The following is a 23894-nucleotide window of genomic DNA, read 5'->3' on the forward strand; positions in this document are numbered from 1 at the left end:
TGGTGTAGTACAGAGAGGCTGGCTGCAACTCATTGCTGCTGTTGAGGAAGCCGGTGGCTGACACGGCTTCATATGTTTGAGACCGGCTGCCAGCGTTTAGTGGTTTCTCTGTGTCCACAGGTTGGGGGGGGGCAAGAGAAGAAGAAGAGTTTGGATTTGATATCCCGCTTTATCACTACCCGAAGGAGTCTCAAAGCGGCTCACATTCTCCTTTCCCTTCCTCCCCCATAACAAACACTCTGTGAGGTGAGTGGGGCTGAGAGACTTCAGAGAAGTGTGACTGGCCCAAGGTCACCCAGCAGCTGCAGGTGGAGGAGTGGGGAAGCAAACCCGGTTCCCCAGATTACGAGTCCACCGCTCTTAACCACTCCACCAGAAACCTGTCCCAGGATTGCCTTTCCCACAGTGTTCACAGAATCGTAGAACAGCAATGCAGGGGTCACATCTAAAGCACCCTTGGCAGGCAGCCATCCAACCTGTGTGAGAAACCTCCAGCGAAGGAGAATCCACCTTCTGCAGCAGCCTGCTCCTCTGCTGAACAGCTCTCACCATCAGAAAGTTCTTCCTACAAGACTGTTGGGAGCCAAGCTGCACCCAACCTCTTCACATCCAGAGAAACCCAATTTGCTTTGTCATCAGATGAACTCACCGCACCCACCTCGCCTGTGGAGCAAATTGGCCAAAACAGGCCTCCCTCCCTGGTCTCTCTCTCTCCCCCACTCCATTCTATTAAATTTCCCTACGTGTGGGGAAGCTTCCCCACCAGACTTTGATCCAACAGAAGATACCAACAGAGGTTAAAAACGGGGCATTTATTATCACAAGCTGTTTGCTGCAAGGAGTTGGGAACGTGGCTCCCGTTCAGCCCTGCTGCTAGCAGAATCTGAGGCGCAGGAAGGCTGCAGCACACCCTTGCGCTGGTTCTGCCTAACAGATGACTGCAGAGGGTCTGGATCAGGCCCTGCATTTCTCACCGGTAATTTTTTTAATAGGAAAGTGGGAGAGCACCTTGTCCTCTTCTGCAGGCATGAAAAGCACCTGGTGTTGGAGCAAACTGGACAGGCCTTCAGCCATCCTCTGGCCTGGAGGCTGCGATCCAGCCTGCGGCAGAAGGTCGTAGCAGCAGCCGCTCTATGCCTTCAGGAACTCGTAGATCTCCCCCGGCTTCTTGCTGTCCTTCAGGAAACCAGCAAAAGCCAGGAAGCGCAGGACAGAGGTAGTGAGCTTTATGGCGGTGACCTGGAACCTGGTTTGGTTTTTTAGGGTGGTGGTGGAAAGAGAGACGAAAAGATGTCAGCCAGGAACTGAGCCAGAGGTTTGAAATACCACAAAACAAATGAAATACCGTGAAAATCCCTGAAACGAGAAGTATTCGGCTAGAAATATTATCTTATGAAAATAAAACACAAACCTCGTTTCACTGAACTATTCCGTTTCCTCAGAAGGAAATAGAAAAATCATAAACCTTAAATGACCAAAATTCAAAAAAAGGGGGTAGAACTCCCAAAAATTCTGAAGTATTATAATCCCAATGAAGCAATGAGCAGTAATAAAGGATTGAGGACTATTCTGAGGAAACTGAATAGTTCAGTGAAACGATGTTTGTAGCCGGCATCCCGTTAAGACTTTGTTCAATTTTAGGTTTTTCTAATTTTTTCCTTAAACTTTTTGATTTTTATTGTTTAGTTTATTTTCATAAGATAATATTTCTAATCGATTACTTCTTGTTTCAGGGATTTTCACGGTATTTCATTTGTGCAATTTCTCGGTTCTGTGAGTGTCTTTTTTTCTATGGAGTTTTGAAATTCAGCAGCCGTCATGAAAGCAGATGATGCTCGACTGTGACTCCCATAATCTCCGGCCAGCACAGCAGGGCTGGCTGTAAGCCTCGGTCCAATAGCTAGAGAGCAACAGTTTGCATAAGGGACAGGGTTATTTAAATTGACTGGAGGTAGGTGTCATTTGCCAGGGCTCTCAGCCCAATATTTTGGGGCACACAAACACACACACACCCCTTACCTGAGCGAAAACTCAAACACGAAGGTGTTCCAGGCCGCACGGATCCAGCGAACGAAGAAGATGTTGTTGATCCCTCCAGATCTTTGGCTAATCATGTGACTCCAGCATCTCACCGCACTTTAAAAGAGCCAGACAGACACCTGAGTCTGAATCCTGGTTCCTGGTCGTGTTTTGGGGGGGGGGGGGGTTTGCAGGGAGCAAGAATCACTCAGGGCATAAATTATTGTAACTCGCTCTACGTGGGGCTGCCCTTGAGACTGACCCAGAAACTCCAGCGGGTGTAGAAGGCCGCGGCGAGGCTCCTTACGGGGTTCCTCGCTGCGAGAGCACATTCACCCGGTGCTATACCAGCTGCACTGGCTCCTGGTGGAGTACAGGATCAGGTTCAAGGTGCTGGTTTTATCCTTTAAAGCCCTATACGGCCTAGGACCCTCGTACCTACGGGACCGCCTCTCCTGGTATGTCCCACGGAGGACCTTACGGTCTTCAAACAAAAACATCTTGGAGGTCCCAGAGAGGTTAGGCTGGCCTCAACCAGAGCCAGGGCTTTTTTGGCCGTGGCCCCGATCCGGTGGAACGCTCTGTCCCAAGAGACCAGGGCCCTGCGGGACTTGACATCTTTCTGCAGGGCCTGCAAGACGGAGCTGTTCCACCAGGCCTTTGGCCAAGGCACAGTCTGACCCCCTCCTTCTGTAATCCTCATAGAACTCTGGCCCAGTGGTTGCCATTTCATTTTGAACTGATTTTAGAATGTTGTGTTACTTTTATTGCTGTTAGCCGCTCTGAGCCCGGCTTCAGCTGGGGAGGGTGGGATATAAATAAAAAATTATTATTATTATTGGGGCACCCAGAAGGCAGCTTGGCCTGGCTCCCCCTCCATCCTCTCCTGCCCTTTTTCAATCTGCAGGATCGACCTGGAGGAGTGGGAGCACGTGACCTGCATGAAGACCGTGTCTCTCAAGAGCGGGATATAAATAAAATTTTATTATTAATATTAAAGGCATAAGAGGTGGCTGCTGGATCAGGCCAAGGGGGGCCAATCTAGTCCAGCCCCCTGCTCTCACAGCGGCTGAACTAGATGCCCATTCTGGGAAACCAAGCAGGATCAGAGCACAAGAGGATTCTCTCCTAGTGGTTTCCAGCCACTGGCTCCCCTCACCTGCGGGCCATGATGTAGTATCGGTCCACAGGGGTCCCCAAGGCCACGTTGATGCCCCGGACGGTGTTGATGTTGCGGAAGACGAGCAGCATGGAGCGCGGCAGGTCCTTCAGCACCTGCATGATGCGGTCAAAGCGGTTCTTGGCCATGTCCTGCATGTAGGCCGTCTCCTCGCGAGTCAGCACGTTGGACAGCACCAGCTGAGCCATGTTGATTGGCCGCTGCAGCAGCATCTCGCAGAACAGGAAGTAATCCTGGGCTGGGGGAGAGGAGAGGAGGAGCTTAGGCGCCAAGGGCAACGCCCACAATGAGCACAGGGCAACAGTGCAAAGGCAGGAGAAACCGTAGAGGCAGAAAGGGACTCCCAAGGGACATCTGGTCTAACCCCCTGGAAAGCGGGAAGTGGCTCAAGTCAGATCTCGCCTCTGCCAGGAATGGAGGCCAGCGGCGGCTTCAGGAAAGCCAGCCCATCTGCATCCCGGGGATCATAATAAAGTTAAGGAGAGAAGCGAGCCTAAAGCTGGCCTCTCCAAAACAATTATTCACATTTTATTCAGGGGTTCCGTTCCAAGTACAGTCATACTTCGGGTTACAGCCGCTTCAGGTTGTGTTTTTTCGGGTTGCGGACCGCCGAAACCCGGAAGTACCGGAAAGGGTTATTTCTGGGTTTCGGCAGTCGCACATGCGCAGAAGTGCAATATCACACTTTGCGCATGCACAGAAGCGCCGAAATGCAATCTGCGCGTGCGCAGACACAGGTTGTGAATGCTGCGGGTTGAAAACGTGCATCCCGCATGGATCACGTTCGCAACCCGAGTGTCCACTGTATACACAAAAAGGTGTATTCTTCTAGGAGCAAACTCCATGGCGCAACCCTGTGCTGGGTGAAGGACCACATTCTTCCAATGTTCAGATTTGCTGGTTAACCCCCTTTGGGGTTCTGTTATGAGGGAGGGAGGAAAACCCACATCCGCTTTCTCATTTCCAAATTAGCTAGGAACGGGCAGGAAATGCACAAAGAACCTGTTCTCCTTACCCTCCATGGGAGCTGCGTGCAGAGCAGGTGTCAACCAGCTCCATCTGGTACGCAGGATGAGACCCTCCCTGCCCGCAGACTGTCTCGCCAGAGTGGTGCATGCTCTGGTTATCTCCCACTTGGACTACTGCAATGCGCTCTACGTGGGTCTACCTTTGAAGGTGACCTGGAAACTGCAACTAATCCAGAATGCGGCAGCTAGACTGGTGACGGGGAGCGACCACCGAGACCACATAACACCAGTCTTGAAACACCCACACTGGCTCCCAGTACGTTTCCGAGCACAATTCAAAGTGTTGGTGCTGACCTTGAAAGCCCTAAACGGCCTCATCCCAGTATACCTGAAGGAGCGTCTCCACCCCCATCGTTCTGCCCAGACACTGAGGTCCAGCTCCGAGGGCCTTCTGGCGGTTCCCTCATTGCGAGAAGCAAAGCTACAGGGAACCAGTCAGAGGGCCTTCTCGGTGGTGGCACCACCCTGTGGAACGCCCTCCCACTAGATGTCAAAGAGAAAAATAACTACCAAACTTTTAGAAGACATCTGAAGGCAGCCCTGTATTAGGAAGTTTTAATGTGTGATATTTTACTATGTTTTATATATGCTGTTAGCCGCCCAGAGTGGCTGGAGAAACGCAGCCAGATGGGTGGGGTATAAAGAATAAAATAATACAGTGGTACCTCGGTTTACAAATCCATTCCGGAAGTCCATTCTTAAACCAAAGCTGTTCCTAAACTGAGGTGCACTTTCCCTAATGAGGCCTCCCTCTGCCGGTGCCCTTCCACCGTTTTGGATTCCGTTCATAGACCAAGGTAAAGTTCGCAAATCGGGACACTACTTCCGGTTTTGCGGAGTTCGTAAACCAAATAGTTCGTAAACAGGGCTGTTCTTAAACCAAGGTACCACTGTAAAAAATAATAATCAGCACCTCCAACTTCAAAGAAACATAAAATCCATGGGGACCATGACCCTAAGCCAGCGTGTGTGCATGTGTGTAAAAGGGGAAGGATTCTACCTGCTGACTGGGAGACCCTTAAGGCTGCCCCCCCAAGCGGCTCCCAGCTGCCCCCTCACCTGTCACACCCAGCTGCTTCGAGTACATCTGCATGCCGGCATCATCGTGCAAGATGATCGCGTGCCACAGCTTGCACAGCGCTTCCCGTTCGCTGGAAGAGACGGAGAGAGAGAAAAATCACGAGAGTTTGCTTGCCAGGGAGCCAACACCAGGAAGGCCTTTTGGGGAAACAGACTAACACTGGCTCAAGATGGGACACCTGCTACCAATGGAGCTATATCGTCAGAGGAACTGGTCTCGTCTATGAGCTCGGCAGCTCAAACGGTCAATGCAAAACAAGCCAAAATCCTATATGATACAATACATCTTTATTGTCATTGTCCCATACAGAACAACGAAATTGAAAAATGTACATAAGACATTCAAAATCCAACAAGCCTGCTATCCCAGCTATCCCAGCCTGGTTAGCCCCCTAAAAACTCTGATACCCCATTTTTAAATACAATATACTCCTATACAGGCTCCTTTCAATGCGTTTAAAACCAAAATCGCATTTGGGTAGAAACTGTGTCTCAGGCAGCTAGTCCTAGTCTTTATACTGGACGTTGACACCGCTCACTCTGGGATATAGCGATAACGGAGAAAATCACGCACAATTTGAGGTTTTGACAAAACACTAGAACCTAACTCCCACCTGCTGTTATAAACCGCTCTCTCTGTTTTTATATACGTTGTAAAATGGAATAAAAACATATTTAGCTCCCCAAAAGGGGGGGGGGGAGGCGAAAAACACCACATCCAAGTAGGATGCTACTGCACCAGCCCGATACCCCCCCCACCCGCCCTGAAATTACTCAGGGCCTCGTGCTGACTTACTTCTCGTGAAGGATCTCGTACAAGCCGTGATCAAGGAGGATGAGTTGCACCTTTCCGTCAGGTCCCTTCTGTACCAGCACTGAGAGACGAGGGGAAGGAGGGAGGCAGGTGGTGAAGATGCGTCTCACCTCAGTTATAAATAAATAAATTTTTTTTTATTTATACTCCGCCCTTCCCGGTTCAGAAAACCGGGCTCAGGGCAGCTAACAACAAATTAATCGATGCAACAAAAAACAGCACAAAATACAGTATAAAACGTGAATAACAATAAATTCAGAATTCAAAAATCAATTTTGGGGGGAAAGCCATCCAATAAACATTAGATGATCCCCAGGGCTAGCTGGCTAAATTAGTCCCATTTGGGCCAGCGAGGAGACCAGGGGAGAATTAGCTGTGGGATCCCAGAGCGGGGAATCTTCATAAAAAGGGGAGGGGGAGGGAAAGAAGGTTATGGACTGTGTTCTCCAGGAAACAAGGGAGGGGGCACAGAAAGGGCCCCAGCAACTAGGTCTGGCTAGCCTCCCAGTTTCAGTTCTTTCCCACCAGCCCCAGGTAAGCCTGCACAAGCTTCTTTGACAATGTCAGAGCACCAGACTTTCCTCCCCCCGCCGCCCCAATGCCCCCTCAGCTTCTTCTAGCAGCCCACACCAGCACCCCCATCCCACCCTGACCCCACCCTCGGTGTCCATGTATCTCATCTCATCCTTTGGCCCGACAGCCACTACAAGCAGTCGGAGACATCAAGAGTAGAGCAACAGGAAGCCCGGTATGTCCATTTACTTAAGACCATGACCCCTATGGGTCTGAATAGCTATCAGGATTATACATCATTTCTTTAAGACCTTTAAATTAAACTGCAGCTGTCCTCTGAACTTTAAAACTCTATGCCTTTAAGAAGATCTAGGGGTTCTCATCTACCCCTTTAAGCGCATATAAAAGGCTCACTTCCAAATTGAAAACGCACAGAAAAGCTCAAGATACACGTTGATCTACCCACTTAGGTGTGGAATCATATGATTATATGCTGCCTTAGAGTTTTTAATTTGATTCAACACATATTATTATTAATATTCATTATTTTCAGTTGTTATCTCTGAGAAATGTAGAAAATAACAGGATATATTTATATGAATTCTTGAAACTTACACGACACCTTAAAAATTAGGCAAGGAAGCAAATGTTGTATAATACTGTTTTGTAATTTATGACTGTTTTATAATTTATGATAATTTAGAATTTAAAGGTATTTTCATGTAATGTTTGATACTTCCAGCTGATGAAGGTGAATACATCGAAACAGGGCCCTGTCCTGGTTTCTGATCCATAATTGACTTCTGACTTCTGCTCAATGATTGAAACTAAGACCTTCACGTCAAATCTGACTACGGGCTAACATGAACTTATCTCTACTCATAAACTCTTATCTCTAATTCTGTAATGAATTATTGTTATACATATCCTTATGAGCTTGAGTTTGTAATCCCCGAGTTTGTAATCTTTATTTGAGTTTGTAATCCTTGTCAGAATACATACTTTTGAATGGATTATTTTTTGTTACAATTGACTATTGATTTGCGAGTAGGGACCACCCCCACTTTTGAAATTTATATTGGCCAGAGTTCTTGGTGTGCTTTTTTCTTGGTATATTAAATAACAAGAACTCCAACTTATTTAACATTAGCTCCCCAATTCAGCCCACATGCCCCAACTAAGCCTGCCCTCCTCCCTGGCTGCAGCCCTCTGTACCGTTTCCTGGGTGGGGATCGGCATGGATGAATCCGGTGAGGAAGATCTGCTCTGCAAACGCCTGGACCAACTTTTGTGCAGCCTGCAAGACAACACAGGAGGGCAGGATGATGGGGAAGCCCAGGCCTCTGCGTGAGCACAGGCAACCCCTTCTCCACCCCCACCCCCAATATTAAGAGGCACCTCCCACCTCAACTTACCTGGGGGGGGGGAATTACCTGGTGGGGGGTGCTAAGAGGCAAGGGGGGCAATGAAGGCGCAAAAGCCTTTCGGACTTTGGAGAGCTAGTGTTGCTGCATCAAGTTCATCAATTCTGTTGAATTAACTAAACTAAATGGTTTTAACTGGCTTTTGTGTGGGGGTCAGGTGGGATTGCTATGAGGAATTCTGAAAAATGAAGCAAGCCACTGTGTCAGCAATGAAAGCATTGTGTTGACGGGGTTTGAATCATTGACAATAATTTCTGATCAAATCCCACAAGCCTCTGCATCTCTGCCCATTTTCTTTGCCTGACAGGCACGCATAAGCATTCTGAAACACAGGCCAGTTGCTTCACCAGGCATCCTGGGTCATAAAGATAGTAGGTAACTTTGATGTAGTTTGTTAATCTTTAGGTAGATTTTAAGGGCCAGGAAGAGAGTTCACAAGGAGATGGTAAATACTCTTTCCTTGCCATCCTTCCTTCCTTTCCTGCCTGTTTATGACCTCCGGGGTTTTGCTAAAAGCATTCCTCCTTGATTCCTGCTTTCTTTGCTCTAAAACATGTATGCATGCTCAAAGTAGTCTTTGTAGTTAAAAGGATTTCTCTGATCTAACTTTGTACCCACGTGCTAGATTTTTTGAAATGCTCAGAGGAAATCTGATTGGTTCTTACAAGCGCTGTGCTAAAAGATCTTTTGTTAATAAAAGGGAACTGGGCCAGGGTGTGACAGATTATTGCTGGCACTTCCTCCCAGAGTCTTGCTGGTCAAGCCTCGTGTTTTTTTGTTTTAATCAGGGTCCAATCCTTTCCTTCGCCTTCGGAATGCAACATTTTGAATGTGCAATTCGCTGTTCTGAACCTTATTGTGCTTTCATCTACCTTGCTGGGTCTGCTAATTCCGAACAATGCTTCCAAGAGCGTGGGCAACAAAGAGGATGAGTTATGGAACCAAGGAGGGGGGGCGGTCCTCAAAAGTCTGGGAAACACAGATTTGAATGCCAGGGAGATTTAAACGGGTGGGGAGGAATCATCGCTCAGGGATGGGGCCCATTAGTCCGCATGCAGATGTTCCAAGGTGGAATCCCGGCCGCCTTCAGTTGAAAGGAGCCAGTGTTGGGGAAGACCCAGAGGGCTGCAGCTGCCCATCAAGAGGGGACAACAGCTCAGAATTCTAGGATTTGGAGGAGCGTACCATATAGTTTGGACCTGGAACTTCTGCGTGCAGAGGAAAGGGTGATGAAGGGATTTCTCTTATCTGCCCTGAAGATTGCAAGATCCGCCATGGCTTCTACCCATCAGAGGAGCCCACACTGGCCTAAATGGATGTCCAGCCTGAGCCAGCAGGAAGGCTGCTTCCGATTTCCGCATGAAATACATACAAATGCACCCCACCACTCCCTCCGAGGCCGTGAAGCAAAGATGCTGCTGCCTCTGGGGTGGAGCGTGAAGGAGGCAAGCTGTTCAAGCCAGCGTGGGACGGAGCCTCTGCTGTTGCCCGCCCTTTCCCTCCGTCCTGCCCCCCTGACGCTGCCCCTCCACCCACTTACGTCCTTGGCATGCAGGCCTCGCCTCTTGATGCCCTCCATGTCGTTGACTTTGCAGCCGTCGTAGAAATCAGCTGTCAGGACCCTCTTGGGGCAGAGAGAGAAAGGAAAGAGGACGTCAAATGTAGCCAAAGAGCTGCACGCTAAGTCCCGTTTTGCTATCCAACCTGAGCCATGGACTGCTGAGGCCCCGAGAGGGAGATCTGATATTATTATTATTATTATTAAATTTTCTGTTTCACAATTTTAAATACTAATTTTACACCCTTAAGTTATCAATGACTTCCCTTCTTCTCCATCCGCAGTTCATTTTACATATCATAAATCCCTGCATATTCTACAAAAACTATACCATTCAGTATTGCATTATTGCATCCATCAAAACTTATTTGCCCTGTTGAATTTATCTTAATGCTGTCAGCGTTCTCAGCTGTACACAATTATTTCCCACATAGTCAATAAACGTTGTCCAATCTTCTTTAAACGTATCTGGGTTTTAGGCCCAAAGCCATTAGGGGAACGAGACTCACTGGCGACCCTCAAGCAAGGGCTTTTCCCACCTGCTTCGCCCCACTTCCCATAAATATGATTTGTGGTGTAATTGTGATGGCTTACAGTGTTATTATTTATTGCACGTAAGCCACTTTGCAACTTGTGCAAGTGAAAAGCAGCATAGATACAGAATAAATAAATAAATAAATAAATAAATAAATAAATAAAATTTATTTCCGCAGAAAATAACTAATAATAATAATATCATTTATATGCCGCCCATCTAACTGGGTTGCCAATCAGAGAATTGGAAGGGTGATAGCTCAACCCCCTGCAATGCAGGAATCACACGCAAATATTGGTCAGTCCCGCTCAGGTGTTTGTGGGGACACTACCTGGAACCCCGAGAAGATGTAACGCAGCAATGACCAGAAGCTGGTATTTTCAACACACACACACACACACACACACACACACACACACACACACTAATGCAGGAAATGTACTTGTCTCAGCTGGGGGGGAGGGTTGTGTGCACAGAGGGCAGGCTTCCCCAAGCTGGTTGGGGTTGGCGGATATACTCTTTCAGCTGGCATGGGGGGGGGGAGTAAGAATACAGTCCTCCCCAAAATTATTTCCCTCCCTTGGGCTGGAAGTGGCCAAGTTCCTTCCCCAATCTCATTCCTTTCCCTGCTTCCCCACCTCCAGCCATCAATGGCTCTTTTATACACAAACACACAGAGACGCCGCCACATCCTGCCGCCATGCGCAGAGACGCACCTTGCTGCTTCTCTCCCAGTACACCCGAGGAACCACCACAAAGTCAAAGTGCTTCAGCTCCTGGGCGCAGCGCTCCGAATTGCGTGCCTCATTCTCAAAGTCCAGCTCCTGGGCCAGCGTGTCCTTCAGGTCCTGGGGGGCGAGAAGGGGAGCTTTGAAGGGGGACCAGGAAGCGTTAGGGGAGGGGCGTGTTATTGGGTTGTTGTTTTTATTCTGATTATATATGCTGCGATCTTTTCTGTGAGCCACTCTGAGACCTCCGGGTATAGTTTGAAATACTTTATTGTCATTTGTACAACTTGTGTACAGTGAGATCACACAAACACCCCCCACTCAGCTCTCTTAGTCTTAATTCCCCTCGTTTACTGACACACACACACCAAAACCAAAAGTCAATTGCCTTGTTGTTCTCTTTTCATTCAGCAGCCTAACAGCCCACAGATAGAAGCTGTTTTTTACCCTGTTGGCGCGACTAATCCTGCTTCTATATCTTCCGCCCGAGGGCAGGAGATCAAGAAAGTGCCGGCCAGGGTGTGAATCACCCCTGAGAATTTCCCTCCTGAGGCAACGTCCTTCCGCTATTTCATCCAGCGGATTCACGGGACAGCCCATAATATATTGTGCTGTATTCACCACCCTCTGTAGGCACTTCCTATCAGATGATGTCAATCCAGCGTACCACACCGTGATGCGTATGAAAGGACACTTTCTATTGTGGACAGGTAGAAGAAGATCATCAAATGTTGATTGGGTGATATATAAACTCAATAAATAATAATGCTAAAGCCATCCAAGTTGGAGGCCGTGACTACTTAAAAAAATAGGAGGAGCTGGCTGGATCAGGCCAATGGGGGCCCCATCTACTCAGGCATCTTGTCCTCACAGGGGCTGACTAGATGCCTGTGGGAAATCCTCAAGCACAACCTGAGAACAACACTATTTCCTATTGTTGTTCCCTGTTATCCGGAATTCAGAGGTAGAGTGTCCCTGGGCATGGAGGCTCTGCTATCCCAAGAGACCTCCCTAAGAAGAACCCTGCTGGATCAGGCCCCATCTAGACCGGCATCCTGTCCTCACAGTGGCCAACCAGATGCCCCAGGGGGAAGCTTGCAAGCAGGATTTGGGTGCAAGAGCCCTCTCCCAATCCTGTGGCTTCCAGCAACCAGCCTTCAGAAGCCCTGCTGCTCCAGGGAATATTCCTTCTACCCGCCACCTCTTCCAATTCGCCCCCCCCCGTGGTGATCAGTGGGGGAAACAGTAGGGGAACCACCCACCCACCCCCCAGCTAAGAGCCCAGCACGGCGACCTTCAAGACCCAGCTGAACCCAAAGCTAGGGTGCATCAGCGCCACGATCTGCAGTAGGAACTCCAGCGTGCGAATGTCTCCGTCAAACCGGTCCCGCAAGTCAATGTACTGGACCTACAAAGGGGCGGAAAGGGAGAGACTGGGAATCCGGGGCGGCAGAACCCCACAGCTGCCCCACAAGGCCTTCCGAGAGCACGGTGGTACCTTGGTTCTCAAATGCCTTGGTTCTCAAACACCGAAAACCCGGAAGAGTTCCGGTTTTTGAACATTTTTCAGAAGCTGAATGTTTGATGCAGCTGTTGGCTATCGTTTCCAGGGCGCCTGCACCAATCAGAAGCTGTGCCTTGGTTTTCGGACATTTCAGAAGCCAAACGGACTTCCAGAACAGATTAAGTTTGGCACTTTTGTTTTTGCTATTTATTTTGCGTTTTTGTTTTTGGGGCTTTTTCGGTTAATTTGTTTTTGTGACTGTGTGGAGCCCAGTTCAGCTACTGATTGAACGATTGCATGACTGTGGAAATGGATAAAAGCCCCCCTTCCAAACAATGACTATCATCAGTGCAGGTAAGAAAAAAATAATTTTAACTTTTATCATCTACAATACTAGCTTGTTTATTTTATAGTACAGTACAGTGGTACCTTGGGTTACAGACGCTTCAGGTTACAGACGCCGCTAACCCAGAAATAGTATCTCAGGTTAAGAACTTCGCTTCAGGGTGAGAACAGAAATCACACGGCAGCAGTGGGAGGCCCCAGTAGCTAAAGTGCTGCTTCAGGTTTAGAACAGTTTCAGGTTAAGAACGGACCTCCGGAACGAATTAACACGAGGTACCACTGTACATTGATTATTGCTTTCATTTTATGGATCAATGGTCTCATTAGATACTAAAATTAATGTTAAATTGCTGTTTTCGGGATTGTTTTTAAAAGTCTGGAACGGATTAATTCGTTTTGCATTACCTTCTATGGGAAAGTGCGCCTTGGGTTTGGAACACTTTGGTTTTGGAACGGACTTCCGGAACGGATTAAGTTTGAGAACCAAGGGACCACTGTAATGGGGGGGAGGGGAGGGAGGGGTGCAGCACAGCCACGGACCTTCACGGCCACCGGGGTGCCGTCGTGGAGCTTTGCTCGGTGCACCTGGGCCAAGCTGGCAGCAGCGATCGGCTGGTAGTCAAATTCGAGGAACAGCTGGTCCGCCTTGGCTTTGAAATCCTCCAGGAAGAGCTCGTCCACCTGCAGACAACGACACGTGGGGAAGACGCTTAAGCCGGCTTTGGCCAGCCTTGGCCGCCAGAGAGCTTGCTCATTCTACTTATTTATTTCGCAAGAGTCGTTTGCCGACCGGTTGTAAAAAAGCAAAGCAACTGATTGAAGCGGCTGGACGCCAGCTCCCACCCGGCCGAGCCCGCGGTGGGAGGAATGGCAGCAAACTTGCTCTACCTCCTTGTAGCCGCGGGTGAGGGCGCGGTCCTCCAACGTGCGCAGGGTGCTGATGTACTCCGGGGGCAGGAGGTGGTTGAAGGCGCACAGGCCCTGGCCCAGCTTGATGTAGAGGCCCCCGTTCCGGATGGCGCCGCGGACGATGCTGTCAGCCGCCCGCTGGTGGCATTCCGAGAGGACGGCTTTGTACCCTGGGCTGTTCTGACGACAGGGAAGAGGGGGAAAGCGGTCAGAAACTGGCGGCCCCGAGGGTAGGGCAAGGGGTACGCCTGAAGCCCTCTGGACACGGCAGGTGGACTCCCAATGTCTTGGAAGCCACCTGGGGATCCTTTTGGGCCCAAAGGGGGCATTCAAACCATTAGATATAGCTCGGTTGGTCAGAGTTTTGATAACGCCAAGGTTGCAGGTTCGATCCCCGTGTGGGACAGCTGCATCTTCCTGCATGGCAGGGGGTTGGACTGGATGACCTCTGGGTTCCTTCTGACTCTACAGTTCTGTAATTCTAGGACTCCCTTTGCTACCCCGTTCCCCTGCATTAAGCATCCAGCAAGGAAACCCTTGGGGTGATCAATTCAGCTCCCGCTGCCCCACTGAGACCCGACCCTTCTGGGCCTCTCAAGGCTGCTTGACAACAACAATAATAAATAATAATAATAATTTATTTTATTATACTCCGCCCTTCCCGGCCAGAGCTCAGGGCGGCTAACACCAGTAAAATTACAAGAAAAACATAATGGGGGGGACACCCAATTTAAAATACAAGTTAAAATACAATTTAAAATGTAGCCTCATTTTAAAGTAGCCAATAAATCAAGACCTTATAGGGAGAGAGACTGAGTCCAAACCAAAGACCAGGCAGAACGGCTCTGACTTGCAGGCCCTGCAGAAAGATGTCAAGTTCTGCAGGGCCCTGGTCTCTTGTGACAGAGCGTTCCACCAAGTAGGGGCCAGTACTGAAAAGGCCCTGGCCCTAGTCGAGAGCTGGCTGGGTTCCTTTGAACAGCTCAGAGCTTCAGAGAGAAACAGCAGGGAACTGTACCTCGTCCAGGCCCCGCAACGAGATGTGGTGTGTCCACCAGTAATCCAGGGAGATCTGGATTCCCAACTGCAAGGACCTTTGCGAGAGAGGAAAAGGAAAGTTACCGTTCTGCACCCGACAGAATTAGTGGGTATTTCTTCTGGTCTGCTGTTAGGCCTTAAACTTGAGCGGGAGAAAGACCTGTCCATGCAAATTCAGGATTCTACATGGGATGGGCTATGGTCATCTGAATCATATTGGGTCAGTCTTGGTTTACGTGAGAGTGTGTTCTATGAAAATCCTATAAGGATGGAACGGGACAACACGGCAACTTGCCCACAGAACTGTTGAAAGGGTTGTGGAAAAATAGGCACTTTTCTCAGCTATGGTGGGACTGCCCACAGGGATTCAAATTCTGGGCAACGGATTGTCAAGAAACGTCCGAAAAACTCAAACAACTCACTGCAACTTCGCCGCAGCTCTGTTCACTGAATCTATGGGATAATCAGCTGAAAGGGTTCAGCTCTCATAAACTATTGACATGGATGCTAACGGCTGCCGGAACCGCAATTGCCCCCAAATAGGGGGAAAATTCAGGACTCGTGACTTTCTCTTTTGGTATAGTCATACCTCATCATATGTTTGCTTCGTGTTACGTTCTTTCAGGTTACGTCCTGCGGCGACCCGGAAGTACCGGAAAGGGTTACTTCCAGGTTTCGCCGCTCGCACATGTGCGGAAGCACAAAATGACATCACATGCATGCGTGGAAGCGGTGGATCATAACCCTCGTGTGCGCAGACGTGCCACTGTGGGTTGCGCTCTTTTAATATTGTGAACGGGCTTCCGGAACGGATCCCGTTCGCAACCAGAGGTACCACTGTAAATATATGTGGACTTCAGCATCAACTGAAAAAAATAACTCAGGACCCCTCACTCTCAGCCAAGTGTCCCTCTCCTGCAAGGTTGTTGTGAGGCTAAAAGGGGAAGGGGAGAACGAGGGACAGCCACCTTGAGCTCCTTTGGAGCAAAGAAGGCAGGATGTAAATGCAATCAATCAATAAATTAAAATCCCTCCCTCCCTGGGAAAGGGGAAGGGAAAGAGCGTGTCGTCAGCCACCTGGTAAAGCGCCCCAGTCCCTCGACCAGCAGCCTCATCCTTCGCCGTTCCGGCGTCTCGGCCATCCAGTAGCGGATCCCAGCTGCGAGGGGGAAGCCCACGGACAGCCCCAGGAACGCCTTCTTCAGCAGCCCCCTCTGTCGACGAGAGCTGCAGTGGGGCAGAGGCGTGAGCAGAGACCCACAGCACCACCCCTCAAACACCTGGCCCTCATTCCGCATGGAAACCTCCCCTTCCCCATCCATTGAAAAGCAAAACACGTTAAACAGCACTGCAGAGTTGGAAGGGACCCCCAGCGATCATCTAGCCCAACCCGCTGGGGGAAACTGCATGGCAGGGGGTTGGACTAGATGTCCCTTGGGGTCCCGGTCAGCTGGACCAATCTGCGATGGCTTTGGCCAACCTGGTGGCCTTCGGGTGTTTGGGACTACCAACATCTGGATTCCTAAACATCCGAAGGATGCCAGGATGGTCAAGGTTGCCCCCCCCCCGCTTAAATCCCAGGTATACCTGAACGGCTGGGAATCGGAGCGCTGCCTGCACTGGGGGGCAGAGATCAGCCAAGGGGTCTTCTTGCGCCGTAAGAGCAGCAGGTGAAAGCGACAGATCTGGACCTGAGGAATCGGAGGAGAGAGAGGGGGTTTTTGCATGGCTGAGAGCCCCAGGGACGGAAGGCCCACCCTAATAATAATAATAATAATAATAATAATAAATTTTATTTATACCCCGCCCTCCCCAGCCAAGACCGGCCTCGGGGCAGCTAACACCCGATATAAAAGCAAACTGACTGAAATACAACTTTAAAACAAGATTAAAATACCGTATTTTTTGCTCCACAAGACGCACCTGACCATAAGACACACCTAGTTTTTAGAGGGGGGATGCAAGAAAAAAGGGGTGCATCCCAGGCTCTGGCTTCTGGGATAGCTGCGCAGCCTGCATTCGCTCCATAAGACACACACACACATTGCCCCTTACTTTTTAGGAGGGAAAAGATGCATCTTATAGAGCGAAAAATACAGTACGACATTAAAATATTAAAACATTAAAATACAGCCTCATTTCAATGGAAACTCAAATCAAAAACTTTTGGGGGATGAAAACGTCAAGTCTTCACCAAGGCCAACTATCCAGACTGGACCTACGTGGGCCAGAAAAAAACCAGGGAAGTCCCCAAATCGGAGTTCCATCACAGAAGGAGAAAGGAAAGAGGGGGAGGGGATCAAGTTGATTCCAAGCCAAAGGCCAGGCGGAACAACTCTGTCTTACAGGCCCTGCGGAAAGAGATCAGATCTTCAGGGCCCTGGTTTCATGAGACAGAGCGTTCCATCAGGCCGGGGCCAGTGTTGAAAAGGCCCTGGGCTCTGGCTAATCTGATTTCCTTAGGGCCCGGGACCTCTAGGGTGTTGCTATTTATGGACCTTAAGGTTCTCCGCGGGGCAGACCGGGAGAGGCGGTCCTGTAGGTACGAGGGTCCTAGGCTGTGAGGGCAGCAAAGGTTTTGGGGCAAATGTGGGTGCAAGCAACGTCAAACCCAGCTCTCCGAAGCCGAAAGAACAGCCTGTGCTCTTGGATAGAAACTTGTGGGCATGTTGGTTAATTTTTTTTATGCATGCAATGACAGCAGCAAGAATCTTGCACGCTCAAAAATGGAAAGAGGAGGTTTCCACGAAGGAAGAACAGCCCATGGAAAGGATGGACTAAGCAGAACTGGCAAAGCTAACAGCAAAAATCAGAGGTCGAAATGGCAAAGCGTTTTTTGAGGACCGGGAACCTTTGTAGAATAGCTAAATAGGTTTTTATGTGTTTATATGCCTATCACACTTTTAAACTTAAAATCCATTGTTGTTGTAGGCCAACCTGACTGGAGGAATCCGCGACCAGAAAAAAGAGGAGGCACAAGAGGATTGGAAGAATTTTAAAGAATATTTGGCTAAATATTGTAACATAAGATAAAGAGAAATTTCTTGGAAGTAATAATTAGGCTTGGGGGTAGAATATGTTGTTAATAAATGTTAAGGATTAGAATATTAATAAAGGAGAAGAAGTTAGTAAATGAAAGAATATTATTAGAAATATGAATTTGGAGAACTGCTAAACAGGTCACATAACGAAATTCAGTCAGAGGGGATTCAGTTATCAATGTAATGAAATTAGGATTTGGAAGTAAAAATCCTTTTTTGTTTTTGTGTATTGTAATGTTTTTCTTTTTTCTTTTTTATGTGATAAATGTGAAAACCAATAAAAAAAATTTTGAAAAATAAATAACTAAAATAAATCCATTGTTGTATATTCTTTTAAATGTTTGTTTTGCTATGGGGATTGCAGTTCCATTTGCGTTTCTCAAGCTGGTCTCTGACCGTAATAAATTTCATGTTCGTGTTCAATATCTAAAGAACTATTATCGTTGCATGAAAACACGAGCAGGATTTGAAAGAGCAGCAACAGTAGAATGACATGAAGGCTAATAATTTAGGATGTATCTGTGGAGTATTGTAAGTTAAAATATGCAGCGTCGATGGATAAATATCATGGAGCGATGGGAAGTCAATGGATAAATTAAACACTGGCGATGGTGATGTGTGTGAACTTTTGAAAACTAAAAAAAATATTATTTTTTTAAAGAAAGGAACTTGCTGGCACAGGGGGACATGGAGACAAGAGAGTGGATGGGAAAGACCTTGGCCTCCTGTTCTCATTCCCCGGGATGGAGGCAGCTACCAAGGTCAGTGGGCTTTATATCAGAGAGAACATCTGCAGGACAACAGACCAGGCCAAGGAGAGGGCCAGGCTAGCTTGCAGGCTGCCGCCTTCCTCTCCCGTCAGATCTCAAACCATCTGCGAAGCGCCTTCAGAAAGCTGATAAGCAGCAAATACACAGAGCAAAGGTCCCTCTGCGATACACGGACTGGCAACCTGCACGCTGATGTGCAAAAGGTGTTCAAAGGTTGGGTCCGGCAATCCTTGTAGCACCCTGGAAAGAGAGGCAAACGGGATTGCTCCCATTTCGCAGATTGGGAAGACTGAGGCAGAGGGAAGAGAAGCTTGCCTAAAGGAACCAAAGGAGTATTCGGAAGAGCTGGGGCTTGAGTGGCGCCTTCCAAGCTCGCACCAGGTCCCTGAACCACCACCCCAGGCCATTCTGGGCACCTGGGCCTCCTCACATCAGCAATCGGCTATTTTATTTGCGGCATTGATGTGCTTTTCGTCATCAGAAAGGTTCTCGGGGTGGCTTACAAAAATGAGCTCTGAGACAATCCTGGCCCACAGGTTCACCATCTTTAATAATAAATAAAAAAGACACGACACAAAAGGAAAAAAGGAATGGGCAGGAGGAGGAAAGAAGTTGGATCAAGCACAAACACTTACAATCACCGTTCTTAAAAGCTGCAAAGTCAAGGCACAGGCAGAAACCATAGCTATGGAGGATGCTGTGAGGGCAGCCCACAGCACCAGTAGCCAAACAGCCCTGAAGGGAAGGGCTCTCTCTAAGCCCCCCAAATGGGCTGGGGGGGCAAAGTGAAGCCCACCTCAGAGCCTGTTCTGCCCACCTTCCTATTCTGTCACAAACAGCCCTGCAAGGAAGAGTCCTGAGGATTTGCAGCGGAATTTTTACAGTTTTTATAAAATGCCGTTTCTTAATACTGTACTGGTAAGACACACTTTGGAACTCCTTGCCACTTGATACCAGCCTGGTGCTCTTCATTGTACTCATTTTGGCACCAGCCAAAAACATTCTTGTTTAGAAATGCCTAGACAGATGCTTAGAAAATTGGTGAGAGTTTCTACCTTTTCTTAGTCTACTGTTATTTTAACTTCCTGACAGTTTTAAATTATGCTTGTTAATTTTTCTTAGCAATAATTTTACTGTTTTATCTTTTCATAGCAAACCACTTTGTGGTTTTGTTTTGTTCTTACAATCAAGCAGTATATAAATTTCATGAAATAAGTAAAACGTGAAATGACCTGATTTGGAAGACTTTGTATTATTGTGCCCAACTATTAATTTATTTATTTTATTTACTACATTTTTAGGCCGCCCTTCATCCAAGGATCACAGGGTGGGTTACAGCATGAATTGGATCACCCAGAAGACTCTGTCCAATTCTATGACTCAAGGAGGCTGCAGGGAAAAAAGCGAATGCAGTTCTAGGCTGCCTCAACAGAAGTCTAGTGTCCAGATCAAGGGAAGTCATAGTCCCACTCTCTTCTGCCTTGGACAGACCACACCTGGAATAAGGATCAACATTTATTGTCGAGTGAAAAAGAGAAAATCTTTGTAACGAATTATTATGTTATAAATATCTTTATGAGTTAGAGTTTGTAATCTCTACTTGAGTTTGTAATTCAGAATACATACTTTTGAATGGATTAGTTTTTGTTATTATTGACTATTGACTTGTGAGTAGGGACCACTCCCAATACTGAAATTACATTGGCCTGAGTTCTTGGTGTGCTTATTTCTCAGTTAAGATTCCTGCATTCCACGGGGCTGGACTAGATGACCCCACAGGGGTCCCTTCCAGCTCTACTGTTCTGTGATTCTATGAGTCAACTTTTATATGCCTGATGTCTTTGTTCATGGAGTTTTCTTGGCAGGCGTACTGGAGTGGCTTGCGGTTCCTGCTCCAGGTGGATCACGTTTGGTCAAAAGTCTCCACTATGACCTGTCCATCTTGGGTGACCCTGCACGGCAGAGCTCATAGCTTCTCTGAGTTATTCAAGCCCCTTCGCCACGACAAGGAAGACAGCATTCTAAAAAGCAGAGACATCACCTTGCCAACAAAGGTCTGTATAGTTCAAGCTATGGTTTCCCTGTAGTGATGTATGGAAGTGAAAGCTGGACCATAAAGAAGGCTGATCGCCGAAGAATGGATGCTTTTGAATTCTGGTGCTGGAGGAGACTCTTGAGAGTCCCATGGACTGCAAGAAGATCCAACCTGTCCATTCTGAAGGAAATCAGCCCTGAGTGCTCACTGGAAGGACAGATCCTGAAGCTGAGGCTCCAAGACTTTGGCCACCTCATGAGAAGAGAAGACTCCCTGGAAAAGACCCTGATGTTGGGAAAGATGGAGGGCACAAGGAGAAGGGGACGACAGAGGACGAGATGGTGGGACAGTGTTCTCGAAGCATGAGTCTGACCAAACTGCGGGAGGCAGTGGAAGACAGGAGGGCCTGGCGTGCTCTGGTCCAGGGGGTCACAAAGAGTCAGACAAGACTAAACAACTAAACAACAACTTGAGTTTGTAATTGTTGTCAGAATACATACTTTTGAATGGATTAGTTTTTGTTACTATTGACTATTGACTTGTGAGTAGGGATCACTCCCAATACTGAAACTGACATTGGCCTGAGTTCTTGGTGTGCTTATTTCTCAGTTAAGATTCCTGCATTCCACGGGGCTGGACTAGATGACCCCACGGGGTCCCTTCCAACTCTACAATTCTATGAGTCAACCTCAGCACATGCCAGCCACGTCCTGGGAAGATCCTGGCAACCCTGCCCTTTGGAGGCCCCACTCCACAGATACCGGGTGGGGGGCATTTGTCTCCAGAGAATCTTCCTTCTGCGCTTATTTTCCGATGTGCTGGAAAAAACCAGGTCAGGACCAAGATTGCAAGCTCTCTGGGTGGCCCTTTCTGCCTCCAGCCTCACGCCCCCAGTTTGTCCTTGCAGGCAGGAAACCAGCGCAGGGACAAGAGGGGTCTTGACTCTTCCTCACGCTGGGAACATCTCAAGGCTGGGAGAAAGCACAGCTGACAGCCGGCCGGCCCTCTGGACTGGACAGACAGCTGAAAGGATCTAGCAGCGGTTGCCAAACTTTTTCAGACCACCCTTGGGTTCCATTAACTCACCCCCACTGCCCTCCCCCACTATAATAATAATAACTTTTTATTTATAACCCGCCCTTTGGGGTTCAGAAAACCAGGCTCAGGGCGGCTTGCAACAAATTTAAAACACTTCATTGATGCAACAAAAAACAGAATAAAATACAGTATAAAACGTGAATAGCAATAAATTCAGAACTCAAAAATCAGTTTAGGGGGGAAATCCATCCAATCAACATTAGATGCTCACTCTATAATTATTATCATTTACTAAACGTGTTCGTTGCTTTATTTTGCCAGGGCAACCCAAAGCGACTTACAACCAAACAAGCATTGTTCAGAATGGTTGGTGCTAAGAGAAAAATACAGCAGAATTCAAAACAGGAAGAAATAATTGCACGTTCATTCAAAATCCAGTTCAAACCATTTCATTCAAGAAAATTGATGGACCTGATTCGGGGATACCAGCTTTTCAAAGTCATTTGCACTTCTTGCACACACACCTCCTCCTGCCACCCCCTCTCCTCTTAGAGCCCCCCAAGGAAAATCCCACTGTCCCAGGTGGCGCCACTACCCACTTTGGGAAAACAGCTGATGTGCAGCGCACGTTTTTGGGAATGAGTTGCTCAAGAAGCTTTGAACGGGCGCAAAGATCTGAGCGGCAATAAATAGCACGGAGGGAGAACAGTGTGGAACGAAGAGCCTGCTTGGGAAAAAGTAATTTCACAACATCCGCGAAGTCATTTGCAAGCAAATTCCATACTGGGGAGGAAAAGGAACATGCTGCAAAAAAACATGGTTTTCATGCGCCACACACAGAATGGGCCACCACATTTCTGCCAATGCCCAGCCACTCTGGGCAGCTTCCAGCAGAGGCTCTGCTATTATTATTTTTATTATTATTAATATTATTAAATATTCTTTACACCAGACCCATCTGGCTGGGTTTCCCCAGCCACGCTGGGCAGCTTGCAGCAAAATATTAAAATACAATAATTCATCAAATATATTACGAAGGGGAGCCAGGATCTGAGCCTCAACAGGGATCTAGTGAGCACCAGGATCGGGGAGGGGGGCACCTAAGAGCCCCACTCCTTTTTTATTATTGTTATTTTTTTACTTATTTACTATTTTACTGGTTGTTGTTTTTTACGTATTTACTATTTTACTATTGTTCTCTGTTCTCCTCAGCCCCAAACCAATGAGCTCTGGAGAGAGTCTCCCCCCTGCAGGAAAGAATCAGGGCTGCCCCCTCCCCACTCCCAGCCCCACACTGGAAGGGGGGGGCAGAAAGTACCGTAATGTGCATGGCAAAGGGGCACTCCTGCCATGCTTGCAGCTGGGGGAGGGTCGGAGGTGCATAAAGGAGAGAAAAGCCCCCAGTTGCAAGCAGAGGGGTGGATAAAGATGATAAATTCAGTGGGGCAGGAAAAAAAGGGGGGTTACCGTAATGCCCCGCGATGAGCGCACCAGAAAAAGGGGGCGCTACCGTAATGCCCCGAAGAGAGACGCGAGAGGGGGGGATTTACCGTAATTCAGCCCTAAAGGGGCAGCCTGAAACAGACCTGTGGTGAAGGGGAGCTGCTACCGTAATGCTCCTAAGAGACGTCCGCGGGGAAAAGCTGAGGTAACGACCTTGCTGAGGGAAAGGGCGCGAAAGGGGGGAGTTGAGGGGAAAGGGGGGTCGAGGGTTCTCCTCACCGTCCGCTGCAGCTCCATGGCGCCCCTTCCTTCCTGCCCGCACCGCGGCCGCCCAACCTCCGCCGCCGCCGCCCGCCGCCTGCTGCTACTACGACCGAAGCCGCCGAGCCTTCGGGCCGCGCTGCCCCCGCCCAGCCGCGCTCCGATTGGCTGCGGCCGGAGAGGGGGGCGGGGCCGCGCCTCGGCGACCAATGGGGAGGAGGCTCGCGGGAGTGGGCCGATGAAGCCCCGCCTCCTGGACGCGGCGTCATGACATCACGGGAGGGGGCGGAGCTTCGGAGGAGCGCTGAGGACTAGCGCCTTGGAAACCAGGAAACTTACAAGTGTACAAGGCGAGGAGGAATAACTGGGGAAGCAACAAAACGTAAGGTGTCTTTGGGAAAGGTAGGGTATGAAAATGGTAAGAATATAAAAAATAATTTAGTTGAAGGATTTTAAAATCGAGGAATCAAAAGAAGCAGAAGTAGCAAATATTTAAATAATAATAATAATTTATTATTTGTGCCCTGCCCATCTGGCTGGGTTTCCAGAAGAAGAGGTTGAGGGAAGTCAAGGGAGGGGGGAGATTTGGATTTGTGAATTTTCATTGTGTTCATGAGGATTGTGTTGAATA

At 48.4% G+C, this 23894-nt stretch overlaps 1 protein-coding gene across 3 annotated transcripts; it reads right to left on the reverse strand.

The window, feature by feature from the left end:
• Window positions 1-793: 793 nt before the first annotated feature.
• ADCK5 (aarF domain containing kinase 5) lies at window positions 794-23410 on the reverse strand. 3 transcript variants are annotated; one of them, XM_053395107.1, is made up of 15 exons: window positions 23282-23409; window positions 16263-16366; window positions 15753-15902; window positions 14656-14731; window positions 13617-13817; window positions 13269-13409; window positions 12174-12287; window positions 10868-10999; window positions 9599-9682; window positions 7850-7931; window positions 6104-6182; window positions 5287-5378; window positions 3179-3437; window positions 2020-2136; window positions 794-1246 (listed from the first exon to the last, which is right to left on the reverse strand). In XM_053395107.1, the coding sequence occupies exons 1-15, from the start codon at window positions 23297-23299 to the stop codon at window positions 1132-1134; spliced, it is 1764 nt and encodes a 587-aa protein (XP_053251082.1). In that variant the 5' UTR covers window positions 23300-23409; the 3' UTR covers window positions 794-1131. The 3 variants fall into 3 exon arrangements, with proteins under 3 accessions (XP_053251082.1, XP_053251084.1, XP_053251083.1); XM_053395109.1 differs by lacking the exon at window positions 23282-23409 and adding an exon at window positions 20187-20205; XM_053395108.1 differs by lacking the exon at window positions 15753-15902 and having other exon boundaries at window positions 23282-23410.
• Window positions 23411-23894: the final 484 nt, after the last annotated feature.

Source organism: Podarcis raffonei, chromosome 7, assembly GCF_027172205.1.
Source record: "Podarcis raffonei isolate rPodRaf1 chromosome 7, rPodRaf1.pri, whole genome shotgun sequence".
NCBI lineage: Eukaryota > Metazoa > Chordata > Lepidosauria > Squamata > Lacertidae > Podarcis > Podarcis raffonei.

Bases quoted from the DNA above. Each gene is read 5' to 3' on its own strand.
- ADCK5 (XM_053395107.1), bottom strand. The intron at 13,410-13,616 runs GTAGAGCAAGTT...CGTTGTCTGCAG, and splicing joins TCACCCGCGGCTACAAGGAG to GTGGACGAGCTCTTCCTGGA. The intron at 6,183-7,849 runs GTACAGAGGGCT...CTCGTCTCTCAG, and splicing joins CGATCCCCACCCAGGAAACG to TGCTGGTACAGAAGGGACCT.